General features: G+C 44.1%; 2 protein-coding genes across 2 annotated transcripts in view; one reads left to right on the top strand and one right to left on the bottom strand.

The window, feature by feature from the left end:
- Positions 1-11,779, top strand: part of whrna (whirlin a) — a 90,307-nt gene extending 78,528 nt beyond the window's left edge. The window contains exons 13-17 of the mRNA XM_062554902.1: positions 2,548-2,878; positions 3,044-3,208; positions 4,913-5,079; positions 5,751-5,873; positions 11,488-11,779. Of these exons, the coding sequence (XP_062410886.1) occupies positions 2,548-2,878; positions 3,044-3,208; positions 4,913-5,079; positions 5,751-5,873; positions 11,488-11,670 (969 nt within the window). The 3' untranslated portion in view covers positions 11,671-11,779. The remainder of the gene's footprint in view (positions 1-2,547; positions 2,879-3,043; positions 3,209-4,912; positions 5,080-5,750; positions 5,874-11,487) is intronic.
- A 4,569-nt stretch (positions 11,780-16,348) lies between these two features.
- Positions 16,349-19,463, bottom strand: LOC134101164 (testis-specific serine/threonine-protein kinase 1-like). Its single transcript, XM_062554757.1, has 2 exons — positions 18,338-19,463; positions 16,349-16,491 (listed from the first exon to the last, which is right to left on the bottom strand). The coding sequence occupies exon 1, from the start codon at positions 19,379-19,381 to the stop codon at positions 18,356-18,358; it is 1,026 nt and encodes a 341-aa protein (XP_062410741.1). The 5' UTR covers positions 19,382-19,463; the 3' UTR covers positions 16,349-16,491; positions 18,338-18,355.
- Positions 19,464-20,832: the final 1,369 nt, after the last annotated feature.

Genomic DNA, 20,832 nt, shown 5'->3' with positions numbered 1-20,832 from the left:
GTGTAGGGTAAAAAATGGAGGGGGACAAAGAAAGAGGAAGAGTGTGTGTGTGTGTGTGTGCGTGTGTGTGAGAGAGAGAGTAGGGAGAAAGAAAAGGAATTGAGAAACAGAGTCAAATAGAGAGAGAGAGAGAGAGAGAGAGAGAGGTCTCTGAAGGAGTATCAGGATGGGGTTGTGAGAGGCTTAGAGATGCAATTTCCCCCATTCTGCAGTGGACTGGAGGGAGTGCAGAAAAAAGGGGTCGGTGGCGGCAGAATCAGAGAATGAAGCCATTTCCAGGCCGTTAGCTGTTCAGAGGGCCATTCGGAGCGGCCGCTTCACTGGAGCCGAAATCAAATACAGGGCCAGATGGGACTGGAGGAGGGAGAGAGAGAAAAGGAGGAGAGAGAGAAAGGGTTAGGCGATATGAGAAGAGAGGAAGAGGGGTGATCAGAAGAGAGGGAGAGGGGTGATGAGAAGAGAAAGAGAGGGGGTGATGAGAATAGAGGGAGAGAGAAGGGGTTATGAGAAGAGAAAGAGAGGGGGTGATGAGAAGAGAGGAAGAGGGGTGATGAGAAGAGAGGGAGAGAGAGGGGTATGAGAAGAGAGTGAGAGATGAGAAGAGAAGAGAGGGGATATGAGAAGAGAGGAAGAGAGAGACATGAGAAGAGAGGATATGAGAAGAGAGAAAGATGAGAAGAGAGGATATGAGAAGAGAGAGATGAGAAGAGAGGATATGAGAAGAGAGTGAGATGAGAAGAGAGGAAGAGAGGATATGAGAAGAGAGAGATGAGAAGAGAGGATATGAGAAGAGAGTGAGATGAGAAGAGAGGAAGAGAGGATATGAGAAGAGAGAGATAAGAAGAGAGGAAGAGGGGATATGAGAAGAGAGAGAGAGGGGATATGAGAAGAGAGAGAGGGAATATGAGAAGAGAGGAAGAGGGGATATGAGAGGAGAGGAAGAGGAGTGATGAGAGGAGAAGGGAGGTAAAGTACATAAGGCTTAAAAGGGATGGCTGTTTTCCCAGACTTTCTGAGAGATGCAGAAGAGAAGCAGTCAGTCTGAGGGCACAAACAAGTACCCAAATACACACAGAGAGATAGACACACACACACACACACACACACACACACACAGAGCACATAGACATGAGGTTACCCACTTGTACACACACAACCACACACACAAATACAAATAAGAAAAACAGTAACAGCAGGCTGACTTCTCTGCCCATGGTTGGTGTGCAGTGTTGAGGGCATTGTGAGATGGTGTCCTCCAGCAGACCCAAACTCCACTCTGTGTTCCTCATGTTTGTTTTGTTTCTTTTTTTTGTTCGTGTCCTTTATTTTCTCTCTCTCCGGCCATGGTTTCTCTCATCCATCCGTCTCCCACTCATCTTTTTCTATTTGCATTTCTTTTCTTCACTTTGGTTGGAAATTGGTTGGGGGCCCCCCCTTGCACTCTGTAGCAAACTTGTTTTTTTAAACAGGACACTGTGGGGAGAGGCTTGCTGCATTTCTTCAAGGCAAAGTCAAACTGTGAACTGAATGAAAATGAGATTCATGGCTTCCCCTGTGTGTGTGTGTGTGTGTGTGTGTGTGTGTGTATGTGTTTGTGTGCGTGTGTGTGTGCGTGTGCGTGCGTGTGTGGTATGTATGTATGTGTGTGTGTGTGTGTGTGTGTGTCCGTGTGTGCTACAGTTTGTGTGTGGCCATGTTTTGTACGTGTTTGTCTCGGAATGCATGATTGGAGCTTCTTATGTAAAGCAGGGACAATCACCGTGTTCTAAATTCCAAAAACAGGATGCTTGTTTGCTGAGCTCTTGCTAATTCAAGTGTGTTAAGTGCCTAATGCCGCTAATTATGAGTGACTCTCGCCATCCCGGCTCCTTTGTAGCGTCTGCTCTTCTCACTGATGTGTTTTATTGACTACAATTTGTCTGTTGCATCTACTTACCTTCTTTCGGCCCAATTCACTAATCATCCTCGGATCTTCTCAGATGTTTTCCCGTCTGTCCTTTTCCTTCTGATGGGAACAGATTTGGGAACATTACAAAAATGCCAATTTACTGCCATTTTACTTTTTATTTATGTGGTTCATTTTTGCTGAAGATTCTGTTCTGTTGTCTAAAATGAAATGCCACATGTAGATAGACATTACCATAGAGCACAGAGCAATTTCTGCTCTCCAGTTACCTTCCCAATTAAGGACCTTAAATCTTTTGAACTGAATCTGCCCCCTGCGCAGACACGTCCGAATGATGCATTTTCTCCGTTGTTTTTGAGATATAGACATAAAGATCTGCATGTCTTTCGGACGTCTAATGTTTAGTGGGTGAAAACACTCTTTAAGTGTTAGTTCTAAATAGAGCTTGAAAGTCACTGTAGAGAGCTTCAAAGTCAACCACTGTGATCATTCCATGGTAACGGCTGCCTAGATGTGGCATAAGAGACAACAGTTTAGTTTGGAAGTGGTCAAGAGGAGTCACTCAGTGCCCCTCCAAACAACAAATGTCACCATGACAACACCTCCTCTCTTGCCCCCCCACCCCCCCCCTTCCCTCATAGGACGAGGTGCAGTCCAGGCCCGACTCTCCCCCCTCCTTCAAACCTCCCCCGCCCACAGGGGTCCAGAGGAGGCCGAGCCGGAGGGAGCCGGCCACCAAGCGGCCCTCCTCCGAGTCCTCCCACTCCGGCCTGTACTTCACCGCCCCCTCCTCCTCCTCCTCCTCCTCCTCGTCCGCCCTGGCCTCCCACCGCTCGGCCGCTAAAGACCACAGGCGCCCGCCCCCGCACAAATCCACCTCCACCTCCGCAAACCACCCCAAGAAGGGGGTCCCGGTCACCCAGCTGTCCATGGTCGGTCAGCACAGCATCGGCCCGTTCCCGCGCGTCCAGTCCCCTAGCCGAAACAACAAGCCGGCAGCGGCGGCAGCGTCCCACCCTCCTCCACACAAGCACCAACACCATGCGCCTCCTCCTCCACCTCCTCCGCTGCCGCCTCCAGCTCCCCCGCTACCGCCCCCTGCTGTTGGCCCGTCTCCGTCGGTGACACCCCCACCACCCCCTCCGCCTCTCCCGGCCCCCTCCGCCCCTCCGCCCTCCGCCTCCCCAGACAAGGCCTCCCCCTCCTCCCCCGGCAACAACCAGCACTTTGTGATGGTGGAGGTGCACCGGCCCAACGGTGAACCCGACGTCAACGAGGTGCGACCGCTGCCACAAGCCCGAGGTGAGGACCCGCGTCTGTAGTCTGTAACTAACTATGATTGCCAACAGGTCCATTTCGTTTTATGGGTGCAGAGTTTCTGTGCACACTGATGCATGTGGAAAGCGATATGTTTTTTTTTCCTGCACAATAAATCCAGCAATTCTCGTATAGAATAGCATTGGTTAGTGCTTTTAATAAAATAACACATTACTGAAAAGGCGGGAGCACTCGCCGTGGAAATAACATCCCCCTTTACATGACTGACAAAAAGCCTATTCTGACCGTTTATGATAATCACTTTCCGATGCAAAAACAAGCAGCCATCAAGCAGTTGAGAGTAATTAATCCTCCATTTTGTTCCAGCATCGATCGGCTGTACATGCCAGTGCACCTCAGCGAGCCAGGCACACACACTCGGGCAGCACTGCTGATGCTGCTCCTCTCGAGGGGCCGGTCTATAGCAGTAACACTCACGCAGATGCTCGCTTATTCGGCCGTCGCTCCAGTGGAGGGTGACTCTCGCGGTTGATAGAAGTGTAGAGAGGTGGGACAGCGGTGGGACATCTTATCTAATCTCATCTGAGAGTCGTTAGTCGTTAGTCGGCAGGAGTGTCTATGAGGCTCCTTCAGCCAAACTATTGGGGCAGTTATCTCAGACATGGACTAAGTCAGTAAAGCATATTGGATACTTGCCATCCAGTCACATGGGAATTTACACATAAATAGTGTAAATTCAACATCTGTTAGAAATAGTTCAATGTATCGGACATACTGTATCAATAGGACAGGAGGAATGTTTCATAATCTCGATGTAAATACTGTATATTACTGTGTATTATATGAGCAATATTGAGAGTTGTTAAAATAACAGGTGACATAATTAGAGCAGATTAAACATTCCTCTTTTACTGCCGAAACCACTTTGCTTTCTTAGGCGTAAATATCAAGTCTTATTTACACCGCTGAAGGGTTTGTGTTTGTGCCACGTCTCCAGCTCCCTACCCCACCACCAGCACCTCCTTTTATTGCCCCTCATTGGAGTCATTTTATCACATTTATGGCCGCGGTCTTCATCACGATGCTCCTCGGCTGCGGGGACACTAAAGTCTGTCTAATCGCGTTCTTAATCATCCGGACCCCTCTTTTCTCCAGATCCGGCTAGCGCTGGGAGAATCAGGTCCCGTTGCTGTTTATGAGCCCTCGTGCGGTTCTCTTGCTGTCTCTCGGTTAGGGGGAAACCAGCCGTTCTGCTGCTATCTGGGCACGCTGAACTGTCTGACAGGCTCTCGGTTGGAGCATAAAACCTCCAAGTCCGAATCTGTTTGGCCTGAGGGAGTCATTAACACCTAATAAACTGCACATTAGTCTCAGGCAGTTAGTCAGAAAATTACATTTGTCTCGGCCAGAGGGAGAGTTCATCCATGCCACAGCATTACATAGATTGTGAGAGTGTAGATTATTTGTTGGTGTGTGCGTGTGTGCATGTGTGTGCTTGTGCGTGTGTGTGTGTGTGTGAGAGAGAGAGTGTGTGTGTGTGTGTGTGTGTGTGTGTGTGTGTGTGTGAATGAGTGTGTGTGAGTGTGTGTGTGTGTGCATACAAAGGTGCTTGCAGGAGGTTGTGATATATGTAACAGATGTGATAGATTTGCGGGTCGTGTAATTCACTACATTTCCCAGGTTGCCTTGCCTTGCTCGTCTCCTGATCCATCATCCCGTTCCCCGCAGGTGCTACTCTCTCACAGCTGTCAGACAGTGGTCAGACTCTAAGCGAGGACAGCGGCGTGGACATTGCTGAGTCGGGGCGCCTCAGCAAGGAGAGCAGCCCCCGCCCCGCCCGGACTCGCGCCCCCAGGGACGGCACGGGGGGTGCAGGGGAGGCCCCGCCAAAACCGGTGAGAACGAGGGACAAAAGAGCCCAAGGAGAATGATAAAGCGTTTTTAAGACGGAGAATGAAGGATGATTATCACGATGGTGGAAGAAAAATACTATGTGTGTGTGTGTGTTTGGATATGAGTGTGTGTATATGTGTGTGTGTGTGTGTGTGTGTGTGTGTGTGTGTGTACTGTCAGTGAGGATGAACCACCGCTTGAGCTCTATAATCTGGGGGTCGGCACATAAATCTGCTCTCAGAGGGCTGCGGCCTGACTTAATTCTGATTTGTTTGGATTGGATTTCCCGTTCTCTGCTTTGTTTGCCCATTCATTTCTTTACCTCCTCCGTTTCCACCTGTTCCCTCGGTCATTGTGAGTTGGCACTTGAGTTGATTTCATTCTCATTCATCCATCACTCGTATAACCCATCTCTCACACTGCAGCCAACACACCAAAAGACTCTGGCATTCCTAAAAACAGTGTCTACTACACCTATATACACATATATATGTGTGTCTTACAGCAAAAGCTCGATGGATATCAATGTTGTGTTTTATATATGTGTCTGTCAGTTTGACCAGCTGGACCATGCAAAGATGGTGGTGTCTCTGTTGTGGCTGCTCTGTCAGTCACTCTCTCCCCCTGTAGCTGCTGCCTCTCTCTCTCTCACTCTGTCCCTTTGCTTTGATAGCCGGGTCTGCTGGAGCCCACATCCACTCTAGTGAGGGTGGCAAAGTCGGCCAGCACACTAGGCATCGCCATAGAGGGGGGCGCCAACACACGCCAGCCTCTGCCACGCATTGTCACTATACAGGTGAGTGCCTCTGTCTCCCTTCCAGGATACCAACGTGGTTGCTTTTTTTTTTTTTTTGTTACTGTGTTCAAGAATATTTTTTTCCAGCTCACCGTATTGTCAGTGTCACCGCGGAGATTTGCTGTGCAGCATAGCAGATAAGTGCCGCTTCACAGTGTTTAGTTTGGACTCTGGGCTCTACGAGCCAACCCGAGTATATGGATCTCAGACCTCCACTCGATTTTATTCTTTAAACATGTCAAGGCCCTAATCCATTCATTGATTTATAGATGATTATACCCCAGAGACAAGAAATACTATTTTCTGATTGGCTGACAGGAGGCTATTCATTCTGTATATCAGGACACCTATGAAGTAGATCTGCTGAAGAATTGACTAGCAGTAGCAAATCGAAATCTTTTCAGTTACCAACTGAAGGCACTACGCTATTGGAACTGGAGTTGGCTACGCTTTATTCTCTTGGTCCTGGATTAAACTCTAGCAGCAGCATTTCAAATGAGCTGCAGCTGTTTAAAGGTCTTTTAGGGAATCTAATTATTTGTTTGCTCTAAACATTGACACTGTGAGCCTGTTGGGCTGGAGTCATCTGGCGAGAGAGGCAGATGTATGTGTATCATCAGCTGCACCATAACTATAGTGATCAGACATTAACAGAAATCGTCCAAGAACTGATCCTTGGGGGATTCCATGACATAGCAGTTTTATCCATTTCGCATCAGCCAGATGTTTCAGCTCAGTTGTGAATTCATAGGCCCGATTGGAGTTTGTCAAAATAATGAGTTCAATTTGATCAAAAAGAACGTTCTTAATTATCTTAAAAAGTCTATAGGCCTAGTTGTTTTAGAGCGAGGCATCCAGACTTGTTTTTGTGACTTTAGAACAGTGCCAGATAGCAGTGAGCCTTTACCATTCAGTATTTAGTCGAAAGAAAATGAAAGTAAGAAAGAGTAAAAAAATATGTCAAAACAACATGGGAATGACTCAAAATGTCATCGTCTACCAAAATAGTTTGGATATTACGGATGTCGCTGTTAATTACTTGCACATTGACAACATTGTTTAGTGAATTTGGAGCTTAGTTTTTTTTTCTCATTCGTGTTTAATTCTCCTGCCTTGTCTGTTCAGCGCTGTAATCAAATGTCTGTCAATCAAAATACTTCTTCAAAAAAAGTAATTAATAGGATGGCAATGAGAGGACAGGTGGAAGGATGTTCTGTGGTTTCCATTGACAATCCAGATCTTCAGGCGTTTCATTTGTTGAAGATTAGAGGTCATGTTAGTGTCTGAACCACAAAGTACACCACAGACGGTCAAAACTTAGAGCTGACATATGCTTTGTATTGTTTTAGAAGGCACAGAATATTGTGTTTGTGGTTAACACTTCAGACATTCAGATTCAGACAATTTACCAAGTTGTCAAATGTTATTTAAGTAAAGGCTTTTCCAGATTCACTTTGATTTGCTTTGTGGAACAAAGGTAATATGAACTTGACGGCAAGTCTATACAGAATAGAGGATTTTCTGAAAAGCAATTGTGTGTGTCTGTCTGTCTGTCTGTCTGTCTATGTCTGAGTCTGTATCTGTATCTGTGTGTGAGTAAGTGTCTGTTTGAAGGTGTTTGAGTGTGTGAGTGTGTGTGTGTGCGTGCGCATGCGCGTTCGTTCGTGCACATGTGTGTGAGTGTATGTGTGTGTGAGAAATGGATTGGAAGCCCTATGATTTGGCAGGCTAATGAAAAATAAAAGGGATGATGATTACAGCTGGTGCAGCTACAAATCAGCCTGGCAAGAACAAAGACGAGCGCTCAGCGAGGAAGCAGGAGACACAGGAAGATACAGAACAGGACAGGAAAGAGAGAGAGAGAGAGAATAGGAGAGAGAGGGAGAGAGAAGGATGTGCTGTTGCAACAAGAAATAAAGACTGGAATTAGTGAGAGAAGAGAAAATGCAGAGAGAGAGAGAGATGTGCTGTTATAGCAAGGGAGAAAGACTGGAATTAGTGAGAAGAGAAATGCAGAGAGAGAGAGAGAGCGAGAGAGAGATGTGCCGTTATAACAAGGGGGAAAGATGAATTAGTGAGAAGAGAAAATGCAGAGAGAAAGAGAGAGAGAGAGAGAGAGAGAGAGAGAGAGAACAGAGGCAGGGAGGAGTGGACAGGCATGAGTGGGTTTTAATTCCACCGTCTATGCCCCCCACCCCCACCTCCTACCTCTGACAGGGGAATTAAATACCTCCCCTCATCTGTAATGGAAATCCAACAACAAAGTGGCACCATAGCAGGTGATAGAACCCGGCTATCTTTTTTGTTTTTCCTCCGTGGACGTTTTTATCTCTTTATTTATTTATCAGTCTCCTCCTGCCTTTCCACGTTTGGTAGCTGCCATCCCGAGGGGAATCAGGAATGCAAGGGAGTTCTCTGTGTGGTACTATACGCTGTTGGCATCATTGATTCTAGTGTTTCAAAGAGCCTCCGGGCTTGGCTGGTATTGCTGCATAATGGTGAAGAACTGCTTGCAGACTTTTAATGGGTCTGACTGATGAAGCATTGCATCTTGGGAGGCTTTTCAAGGGAGGTCGTACCATGAAAACAGATAGTCTGCCCACATTAAATCTGAACTAAATTGTAATATTTAGTCTGAGATTAAATGAAGTTTTTGTCAGCATAATAATACATATAATTAAGTGACACTATCCTTTGATTAATATTCAATGTTCAATGTGTCAGGGCTAAAACAAAGGTTCGCATCTCACTGCCTTGCCACAGGGGTGCCCCAAGGCTCAGTGCTGGGGCTTGTTCTCTTTGCATTGTGCACAATGTCGCTGGGCTAGATTATCACCTCACATTGCTCCTCATATCACTGCTACGCAGATGATACCCAACTCGATCTGCCATGGGTGCAGGTGGGTGGTCAGAAGGCTTGCTGAGAAAGCAGAAAGACCTAGGGCTTAAATAATGCGCTCTGAATGGTCTTCACCAATGTGGAGCGATCTGCTGAGCAGTTAGCCAAATTACTGGGCATGATGAGAAACTGTAGCCTGGCTCCGCCTTTCTGCGTACTTCCGCTCAGTTTTCATTTCCCTTCAGTACGTTGTCTGGGTCTGTGGTATATTCACGGGCTTTCTCAAGACAAAAATGCGCAGGTCCAATCAGCGAACAGTACAGTAGCTGAGATTGATGACGTTGAGGTCGTGCGCTAGTTTAAGCATGTCACGTCATGACCAAACGTTAGCAAATTGGTTATGGCAGATCTGAGTGGCTCAGGGCAAATCTAATAGTTTTAAACATCAACAGAATATCCGCATTCAAGGAAGTTCACGCTTGGCAATGGAAAGTGGCCAGACTCTGTGGCTCAGAGAGTATGGTACAGTAGGACCAGGCTAGAGAAACTGGGCGTGAATGTTTTACTGTAAGTAACGCTGTGGTCCATTCCCTGATAGCGGAACGACCTACTAAGTACTACCAGAGCAGGGGTGTCTCTATCTCTATTCAAGACTAGAAGCACTCGAAGACCCAACTCTTCCGAGAGTACCATCTAACAACCCAACGCACCTACTGTAACATGCATTGTCAAACACTTATTTTCTTTCTTCTACCACTATCTCCTTCAGCTACACTGACAAGGACTTAAAGTTCTGCACTCGTGTCCTGGTAGTCTTGAGGTGTTTGTAAAGAAGTATTTACTGTTTCCCTAAGCTCTGTTGCTACTGTTGCCCTTTGCAATGTAGTTTGACTTTGAATGTTATTTCTCATCCTTATTCTCCTGTTTGCTAAATTAATAAAAATAAAAATAAAAATATAAATGATTACAAGAACGATACCTTTACTGATGGAGTATTAAACTGTTATTTAATATTATTATGATATTATTTATTTGGTCAGTGGAAAATCTCAAAGGTCATCTGTCATTTTTTTACACCTCTTTAAACATTTAAAAAAAAAACAGGTACAGTGGGAGATGGCTCTCCTGATAATTCTCTGATGATAATTCAATTTTCCACTGGCTGATCTAAATTCAGTGGATGGCTTGACAGCCCCAGGAGCTGCATATATTGGCCAGCCCAGTACACAGACTTTTAATGGGCCAGGAGAGCATGGTGCGATGGGGATAGGCCACCCCCTTGCACCCGAGACGAGCTGGAGCCTCACGCTGTGGCTGGAGGTGAACGACTCTGTCCTCTAAAAAATTGCCTCGCTCTTTGAACACTGTTTGATATTTATGGATTTGATTCAGGACCGCGGTTACCAGTGGATCTACCACTGTCAGCCTCTGTGACTAATTCCCCAAGCCGCGTCTGTCCAACAAAACAGACAAAAATGAACGGTCTTGTCACTCACATGGCTAAAATAGGATATTTATAGTGTTCTTTATTCAGTTAGATGTATGTGGTTATGGATAGCCATCGAAATGTGTGTGGTTAGCATTAAACTTGGCAAATTGACTTCAAGGAGTGGGACGGAAGACCTTTTGGTGGGAGATGATGGCCATCAGAAGTGTTTGTGGAAGAGTTGTGTATGCTATGAGTCCACTTGGCTCCCAGTGAGGAATAACAGTGGTTTGTGGGAGGGGTAATTGTGGGTGACAGATGACAGCCTGAATGAAAGCTGTGATTGCAATCAGCCCTGAAATAGCAGACTTGTCTTTTTATCTTTTGTGTATAATCTTGTGTCATCACAGTGATTGATTATGTGGTTTTTCTACCTCAGAAGCGAATGATGATAAACAAGGTGCACACAGGGTTTGTTTCACTGCCATTGTAGATGACTAAGGTATATCAATTCAGAGTGGCGCTTGAGTTTGGTCAATTCAACTGAATTGAGTTTGTCCTAGACTCAGAGATGAAGTTTGCATTTAGATATGATTCAAAGGAACCCTGTAAGGCCAGGTTCTGCAGTGAACCTATTCTTGAATTGTCAGATGTTTGCCTTGTGTGGGAGGTGAAGGTCTGTCCTGAAATATATCATTAATTAACTCAATAAGAGTTGCACACGAACCAAAAGGGAGACAAACAGTATCAACATTCTTTTTTTTATTTTCTCTCCGTCTATCTGTCTCTCTCTCTCCCTCTCACACACACACACAAACTGTAGCTCCCTCATTCTCTTTGTCTGCCCCTGTCTGGGTGAGTGAACCCTTTGGGTGAGCGTTAATAAAAGGTCTAATAGAGCTGGCTGGCCCATGTCCTTTGCCTCCATCTAACTGGCTGTAATAACCCGGTGCTGGGATGGCAGGGAATACACAGCGAGTGGGAACCAGGGCAGCTCCATAGGTCGTTAGAGGCCGTAATGATAGTGTGGATCCATCTCACCCTCTCTGTGTGCCTTGTCTTTCTTTTACCCTTCACACACACACACACTCTCTCTCTCTCTCTCTCCCCCACCCCCTCTCATTCTCTTGGTTCCCTCTCTTCCTTGCTCTCTTGTGCTCCTCTATCCATTCTCACATCACTCCCTGAACTCGACTTTCATTTTTTTCTACAGATGATGTTTTATTAGAGGTCAAGGTCATGGGATGACTTAGAAATCAAATGTGCTGTAATGTTTTCTTTAAAATAACTTCCTCCCTCTCTTTCTCTCTCTCTCTCTCTCTCTCTCTCTCTTTGTGTCTCGTTGTCAGAGGGGAGGTTCGGCTCATAACTGTGGTCAGCTGAAAGTGGGCCAGGTGATCCTGGAGGTGAACGGTGTGACGCTACGGGGCCGGGAGCATCGAGAAGCTGCGCGGATCATCGCCGAGGCTTTCAAGACCAAAGACAGAGACCACGTGGACTTCCTGGTCACAGAGTTCAACGTGGCGCTTTAGGGGTCACTGGCCTCACTCCGTCTTCACCCACATCCAGTCTGTATGTCCAGTGGAATGACGCCAAGGTCACAGGGTCAAAGGGTCAGAGGTCAAAGATGGAGCGAGGTGGAGGAGCATACAGTAGAGCAGATGGAACTGGACATGGACTTCATGCTTTAAGGCAGAGTTCAGCCCTCTTTCCACATCCTCCATGACTCACCCAGGAAGTTCTACGAGGTTCTGTAACACGGATTGGGAGAGGAACCTGATTGTTCTGACTCCAGGGCCGTTGGACTACACGGATATAGCTGCTCACCTGTATGTACTGGCACTTCTTAGGACTCGGTTAGGATTCACTCAGTAGTTGAACACAGCTCAGAATCTGAAGAGCAGGGATTAAGAAAAGCATCTGCTTTTTTTTATTTATTTACAGTAAGCTTCTTATCGTTGCCGTCACCACAACATCCCTTGGACTTGAAGCTGATGACACTTATTCATACACACAGACACAGACACACACACACCCACACACACACTCACATACAGTGCAAGCCAGCACAATGGACTGTTTATTCCTAGGAAAACATTATAGCCACCATTGCTCTAATCCTTGACCTTTAACTGAGAATCTTGCATTATTTTTTTCTAAATGGCTGTTTTTGAATGGAAAATAAATAGATCTATACCCAGATGATGAGATGCAAATAGAGTATAATATATAAATGTCAAAGGCACACTTTACTGAGTAATTGAAACACGATACAGGAGAACTGAGACGTAATTGCGAGAAAAGGTTTTATATTAGAGATCTTTGCATAGAAGAACAAACCCCCCAGCTTTCCTTGTTTTCCTGCAGGCCACATGGGAGTCTCCTCTAATCTAATTGCCTTTCTCTGTCCCCCTTCTCTTTGTTGTTAGTTAGCCACGTTTATTATGTTTCTGCAACACTGCAGTCAAATGCATCATTTGGTAATTACACTTAAACAGTGGTAATTATGTGTTAGGGTGAAGGAGAGTGTGGGGCAGCAAGGGAGAGATAAAAGAGAAGGAAGATAGAGAAGAGAGAAAGATAGAGAAGAGAGAGAGAGAGAGAGAGAAATGGAAATGGAAAGAGAGCCAAAGGAAGAAAGACAGATAGTGAAGCGTCAGAGAGATGAGAGAGCGCCTGTGTGAGGCGAGCTCTGCATCGGGACAGATACAGCCGGTGAGGAGCCCACTGTGTCTGCTACCTCCCCTCCCCTCCCAGACACACACACACACACACACACACACACACACACACACTCACACACACATATATACACCACCACCCCCTGCCTTAGCTCCCGCTATATCTGTATGGAGTATGGGGAGGCACTTTATCCAATTATGTTATGTGAATCAGGAACAAAGCGTGGCAATCAGTCAGGGGTTGGAGAGAGGGAAAGGGGAGTAGGAGAGGAGGCGAAGGAGGGGAGGAGAGCGTTCAGTGGAACTAATGAAAAGTTGTGAAGTGTGTGTGACTCCTGCGGGAGCTTTGCCGAGGAACTGCGGAAAGAAGAGAGGATGGGAGACAGAGGAAGAGAAAGAGAGTGAACAAGAGAGAGAGAGAGAGAGTGAACAAGACAGAAAGAGAGAGAGACAGGGAGAGAGAGAGAAATATGCCATCCGCTGATATGTCACTCATGACTGTTGCATAAGAATGGGGTGGACCTGGATCTCTCTGTGTGTGTGCGCCTGTCAGCGATAAATGCAACGTGCGGCGGCAATGGAGGAAGACTTCAGTAAGAGCAATCCCACATCGGATGTGTTTGTTTTTAACCGAGTGTATGAGTGTGAGTGTGAGTGTGTCAGTGATTGTGTGCAAGAGAGAGCGAAGGAGAATTAATTGCAAGCTTGAATGGTGAAGCCTATCATGAAACAGAGCTTAGGGACACCTGCTGTCAGACAGGGCTGTGGCTTTGAAGGCAATCAGGAGCGCTATAACGCTTTATGGAACCAGTGGAGAGGATCCAGGTGACTTCATCTTGCACTCTCGTCATGAGCGGAGCAGCCATCTTGAGATTCACTCTCCCCCCCCTCCACACCACCATTTTGTGCAAACATTGTGTATTTTTACATACATTTATATTTTCTATTTATATTGAAAATCCTTGTCTATTAAGGTTATATCTATATATATGATGCTGATTCATGAATATGGTATAGTCATTTGGGTAATATATTTTGATCATGCTAGATGATGGCTGACTGATCTCTGATTAGGTACATACAACCACTACCACTACCAAGGAGGTACTTGTTAACCACTCAGCACAGTTGGGTGGAGAGTGACGGACTCCTATTTAGTTTTAGTAATTCAGTCGTGCAGTCCACTGACAGAATTCCCCCTCCCATCACTCGCCCTCCGGTTTTACACCCTCAGGCTATGCTCCACCAGAGCCAATCTTGCATCTTTCTACACGTGTCCTGTAGAGTTGTCTGGCCGAGTCCAGTTATTTGTTATGTTCTGATCTGATTTATTATGTTCTTTGGTATCTAAAGACTCAATTCCACCTGCCGTGACTACGGTGACTGTTTCTGTTTCTGTACAGTATTAGTGTGTCATTATTACCGTGTGTACCAGAGACATGTTGTGGAACTCTGTACAACATACAACTCCAGAGCAACATCAGGTTCGAAGGCGATCTTCAAAGAGACAGTTCCATTTCTGTGAAATAAGACATGCTAATGAAATGTCTGTATTCCTCGAAGCCAAATTCAAAGAAGCGATTCAAATTTAACTCGAATTGAATGAAGATTGAAAAATGGAATACATTAAAGGGAATAACTATATTTTTGCATTCCACATTTATGATATCTTGACATGTTCTTCAGAGTTAGTAATGTATGCCGAAATTGCTCTTCACAATTTCAAAGTCACGGTTGAATCAAAGACACCTGCCATGTATTTGCTCTCCACGACACCTCTGTCATAATGACTTGCTTATAATAAGTCACCTGAGCATTTGTTCATTCATGAGCAGCTGATGTTCCCTGTTGTTGATATTTCCTCTTTTTTTTTATTTCCATTGTACTTTTCACAGAAGGAAAGTGCTGTAAACTAGCTAGGTATTTGAGCCCCAAAGGTCCAGGTTGAAGCAATTCACAAATTGCTCACACACATAAATCCACTCTGAAGTGCCCACCAGAACATGATAATAAGTATAAGCACTATTCATTTGACAGATTTCATACACAGTTGAGAAGTCAAAATATCTGTCACTGTTCTGCCTAAAAGTATAATGAATCACAGTTTAGACTCCTGTTTGAAAGTCAAAGTAGATGGACTGGTCAAAGCCTGTCTTCCATCCACCTTGTGACCCACAACACCCGTACCTTTAAGCCCCTTCCCAAAGCTTGTTATTTAAAAGTTTTTTTTTTTTTTAACCAGTGTAGTAACAGGATTCTTTAATTAATTTCACCCACTCTATGTATGTGCCTGGTCAGGTATAGCTGCACAATGATGCCCCCCCCCCGTCCCACACCTACCCCATACATTTCATTCTGCCTTCCGTCTGCCTGCCTACCTGTCTACTTGCCTGCCTCTTGTACAGTTTGATGAGGAGCATTGTACACAGCCATGCTATTTATACTAAAGTGTGTTTAATTTTCCAATAAAGAATAATAAACTGCACAAGAAAATCTGCTGAGAAGACTCTATTTTGGCATGATTATTTTTTATAGGTGTGTGTGTGTGTGTGTGTGTGTGCGTGTGCGTGTGCGTGTGCGTGTGCGTGTGTGCGTGTGTGCGTGTGTGTGTGTGTGCAAACTCAGAGAACCGTAGCCCATTATCACATGGCGGTAAAGTATTATATGAACCATGCACATTCCATTCCAGAGTGAATACACTTGGTAATGGCCCATTCCATACACAGTATGATTTATTTGATGTCCCCTGAGACATGGAATACCTAGGCCATCGCTTTAGAGAGAATACAGGAAAGATAACTCACTTTTCTTTGTTAGTCATAGTACAGACTAATTTCATGGCCCACTATTGTACCCAGAGAGGATAAAAGTCTCACAACAGACCTTGCTGTATTAATACTGATGACTTAAACAGATGTGAACAAAATAGCTTGCTTTGCAAACGATTTGGGAGCTATTAAGTAAATCTTATATTGCTAAGTTAAATTTAAAGAGTTCATTTTTTACACCGCTATGGAATCAGCACATAACATTTTAGTAATATATTGTAAATTAAAACGTGCCCCAATTTTCAGGTCCACTGACTTTAACAATATGCTCTTTTCAGATTTAATTTATTCCGCTGAGCAGAAGGCCTCAATTTGCTTTAATATGAAATGTAATGCTTAAATAAACTCAATAACAAACAAAGAATGAGAACCTGAGAACAAAAAAACATCCTTGTTGCATTTTTTAGAAGTAGCGCTCAAATCCAATATCAGTTCTATATTATACAAATGTTCTGGTTCCCATAATGTAATTGCACACTTTAAAAATGGATGTCCTAATTAAAATATACTTACAAATTTGTGCCCACAGTGAACCAAATCTCAAGGATTTTCAAGATCCTAGATGTAATTCCATTGCGTAATTCCATTATTGAACAAAAGGTTCTACTTACCCAGTACGCAATGGCACATACGTTTCTCTTAATGTTTTGGCCTAACATAAATGAAGACCGGGTTTGTTTTCAGTTGCAAGGCACAGACTGTTTAATAACTACTTCTAGCTGGTCCATTCCTCCAGTTGCCAACCACCTCAGATGAAATGACTCCAGTTTTGACTGCTGAATGCCTCTAACACTGTCCTCATCTGTGATATCCTTTGGCATCTTTGTCTGCTAATACTACAGCTCTGTAAAAAAAATTAAGAGAACACTGCACATTTTACGGTTGCTGAGTGACATTCGAATGAGCCGACAGTCAATTTGAAATATGACCGTCAATTGAAAATTGGCACTTTCTCTTACTAAGAACATTGCAAAATATGTATGAAAAAAGCATGTCCAGGATGACCATATGGGACATGTGTTTTGCGTGTGTGTGTGTGTGTTTAAGTTATTTTAATATTACACGCTGTGCGGTAATCATATCTTCTCCCACTATATGGTACATTTTGTCATAGGTTCTTTCAGTCCGGGTATCACTAAAGATACTGAATTTTAGACTGAACATTTTAGCTGCCTTTGTCTGTATCTGCATTGCACAAGTAGCCTACACTGGCAGTCACATTACACACTGCTGTGCTGTACATCAGCACTTTTACAATGTGTATCAGTGTGTGTGTGTGTGTGTGTGTGTGTGTGTGTGTGTGTGTGCGTGTGTCTACAGTCTTCTGTGAGCAACCAGTCACATTACACAATGCTGTGCTGTAATGTACATCTGCATGTTTACAATGTGTATCAGTGTGTGTGCGTGTGTGTCTATAATCGTCTGTAAACAACCAGTGAGCCTGTGTGAGTGTGTGCGTATAGCCATTGTGCCTGCTTCTATTCCTTATCAGCCTATAGTGGGGCTACATTCCCACCAGTTACATGTGCCGCTGTGTTCAGGTAGCGCTGTGGTTACATGTAGATTAAAACAATGCCACATAATCGCAAGGATCTATCCCTTCCATTGACTAAAAACACAATTTTGATGGTAGGTACAGTAGGGTTCTTTGTGTTGGTTACATAGGATGGATGTTCACTGTGCAAGAAATGCATTCGGTAGTGCAGTAAGTGAGAGCAGGTGATTTAGGTGAAGAGACCAAACATAACTGCAATACACAGTACAGTGTTACTGTTTAAAGATGATTCATGATTTGGCAGTAGGACAAAAGAGAAGGTAAAGCAGACACAAAGCCTAGAATGATCCTCCGACACCATACACTGAATTATGGTGTTTGGCAGAAGAAAATTATCTATGTATAAGGTGAGAGTGAATTGACTGTGCAGTGTGTAGCGTACACTGTTCATTCTAAATGTAAAGTTATCTGCATCCCAAACTTTTTGGTCCATTGTGGTCTGTGTGTCAGGTTTTTTTAATTATTATTATTACTGGTTTAGATTGGTTACCACAGTCCATTCAAATTTAGTTGTGACTTTAGTGGTCAAACAAATCATTCCATATTTGCCAATAGGCCTATAACCTGCCAAAACAGAAAGTGCAGTATGCGATTAAATCTCATCCTTAACTGCACTGAAGCACAATGACAGCTGTTAGTTAACTGACATTATTAACATGGATCTGTGGATACAGAATGACAAGCTGTTTGATAATCTAGAAAAAAACAATCTAAGCTGTGGACTAGAAAGTGCATTGAAAAGAACAGTGTATCTCGCCTTTGTTCAGTGTGCTGTTACTAAGGAACAAAACAACAAACACAGCCTACTAGAATGTTCTTGATCAATGACATCATAATAGGGGGATGTGGAAAAACTCTACAGCTGTTGGCTATATTTTTTCGCCAGGCCCAATAAACTACAGCTTGCCTCATCACATGCACTATTCATCACAGTAGCCTATGGTATGCAGTGCCAGCTGCCAACTCTGATCATGAGGGGTGTCAATGAACAGGTGGAAATTTGTTTTGTCTGTACTGGCATAGCCTATTACCTGACATCATTACCCTGCTAAATAATCTAGTATTTGTTGATGTCACATTAATCGCAGGCCACATTTTTCTTGAGACTCGATTAAACCCAGATATACCGACATACCGTTCAGTCACACAGTTGTTAGGCCCTCACAGTGGTCTCGCACATCACAGTGGCTGGCTGATGGTGGTCGGGTTCTCCGTCGACCTCCGCCATTGGGCCTTTTCTGTGCTCCTTGGAATGCGTGTTCTCCTCTTTGTCGTCTTTGCTGCAAGCCTTGGACGGTTCTGATGCCTCGTGACGTACATTGTTCCCCTCATCCAGTTTCCACTGTGCTTGTAGCCATGGATGTTCAATAACACAACAAATGTCGATTCTCTTCAGTGGGTCTGGGTGCAGCATCCTGTAGATCAACGCTTTGCATTCTGACGAGAGGTTTCTTGACCGATAGAATTCCACTCGGTGCTCTCTTTGAGCCTTGAGCATCTTCTTTACATTTGAATCATCGAAGGGCATCGACCCGTAAACCATAATGAACAGAACAACACCCATGCTCCAGACGTCGTACATTTTGGGGTTGTATGGATGCCCCTGCAATACTTCAGGTGCGGCATAGGAGGTAGAGCCGCAGAAAGTTTTACTCAGCACCATGTTACCACTGTCATCGTAGGTCATCTTGCGACTAAAGCCCAAATCAGCCACTTTCAAATTGAAATCCTTATCCAAGAGAAGATTTTCACACTTCAGATCGCGATGGACGATGTTCTTGTCGTGAATGAATTTAATGGCCCCGGCCAACTGGCGAAAAACTTTCCTACTAAACTCTTCTGGGATTGCCCCGCGGAATTTGATGAACTCCAGCAGGTTACCTTGTACGCCGAGCTCCGTTATCATGAAAACTTTCCCATTCGAAGTCTCGAAGATCTCAAAGGTTTTGATGATGTTAGGGTGGTTGAGACATGCCAACATTTCAATTTCGCGTGGCAGGAATTTCTCTAAAAAGTCCTTTGGTGCCTTGTTTCTGTTGATAATTTTAACGGCAACATTTATTTTCCTGCGCTCGGAGTATGCAGATTTCACTTTAGCGTAGGATCCCTCACCTAAATGTATTCCGAGAGTGTAGCCCCGTTTTTTCAGAACTAAGGCGTCCATTTGACTGGAGCACATACCAGGTTGGCTTAATATGTCTTGTGAAGCTTTGACATTTTACGGAGCTTTAGCTGGCGATTCGGACCAAACCAGCCCAACGTCCTGCTGGTGTGTCCTGAAAGCATTGCAATAAATTAGTTGTTCTAATGGCCTTCAGTTGTATGACGTCAAAAAATCACTTCGCGACGTCATAGTCATGTAAATCATAGATATATGTATGTCTATGATGTAAATCATATGATGTAAATCCTTTACTTATCCACCTAGTCACTGACAGTAGCCTCATTCAATGAGGTTGCCTCATTGAATAGGCGCGTGTTTGCCTATAGGTAGCTGTCCATAGTGCTGATTCCTAATCGGTTGACGTCAACGGGCATCTCATGTCACTATTTACTTACAGATCTCATGTCACTCTACTTACTTACATTACTTACATTTATTTCCTAGGTTACTCTTTTTTTTTATTATGATTTATTCTTCTCTCCAACTGTAGGCCTACATTGTCACTGTACATTTGTTTCGTATAAGACTCTCAATCTTCAACTAAATATTATTTTTATGCTATGTTTACTCATTGCCAAAAGTTAATTATGGGCCTAGCTGAAGGAACAGCATTCTGTTCTCTCTCTCTCTTTTTTTTTTTTATCTGTCTCAGACACTAATTGGCTTGAAATATATCGACCCACTGCACATTCATTTTGTGATAAATCCTGTTCAAATCTACTATCCTTAATTTCCCATTTAGAAGAGAGCAGAGAAGAGAGTCTTTTAGAGGGATAGGCAGGCTCTCACATCCACCAGGGATAAGCATTTGGAGAATCTACAAGGCAGTGAGATCATGAACAGTTTATCTTGAAATATTCAAAATAAACTCCAGTTTTTCCGCATTCAAATCTCTCTGATGAATTATTTGAGTTGTAAATGACAATGTTGAAAGGGAGACACTTTGCCACTTGTTAATCATTCATGCACTATAGACATGTTACACAGGTTCTGTAATAAAGTAAACATGCATTTGTATTCCAAGGGCTTATGAAGTCAATAGCCAGCTTTACAGATTCGATGAGGATGCTTGTGTAACATAGGTTAAACAAAGACCAGAACTAGAGCATTCATTAAAATTCACCTCTTTTTCCTGCCATAGGCCTATCATTCATTGTCAGCTATTCATTTTATAACATGATTTCACACACATTGTTATTTTCAGTGTTCAATGTTCAATGAGGATTGAAAATGGGTTAGTTGAATTAGATTTACTGTTCACTTATCTTCCTCTTTACACACCAGGAACCTTTGCTGATGTCATGAGGAAATACCTCATCTCTGCAGTCCACAAGGACCTTCAGTTTGCAAAAGGTTTTTATGTACCAGTCATAATTACACATATGCATCAATGTGATTTCTTGCTGGCACTGACCTCCCTAGGCCACCATATGAATGTTAGATTGTGATTTAAGAGTTCTTGCAGA

This window comes from Sardina pilchardus, chromosome 14 (assembly GCF_963854185.1).
Source record: "Sardina pilchardus chromosome 14, fSarPil1.1, whole genome shotgun sequence".
Taxonomy (NCBI): Eukaryota; Metazoa; Chordata; class Actinopteri; order Clupeiformes; family Clupeidae; genus Sardina; species Sardina pilchardus.
Note: the sequence above shows the minus strand (reverse complement) of the source record. Positions and strands in the feature narration are given on the sequence as shown.

Excerpts from the sequence above, each read along its gene's own strand:
- LOC134101164 (XM_062554757.1), bottom strand. The coding sequence starts at position 19,381 with ATGTGCTCCAGTCAAATGGACGCCTTAGTTCTGAAAAAACGGGGCTAC.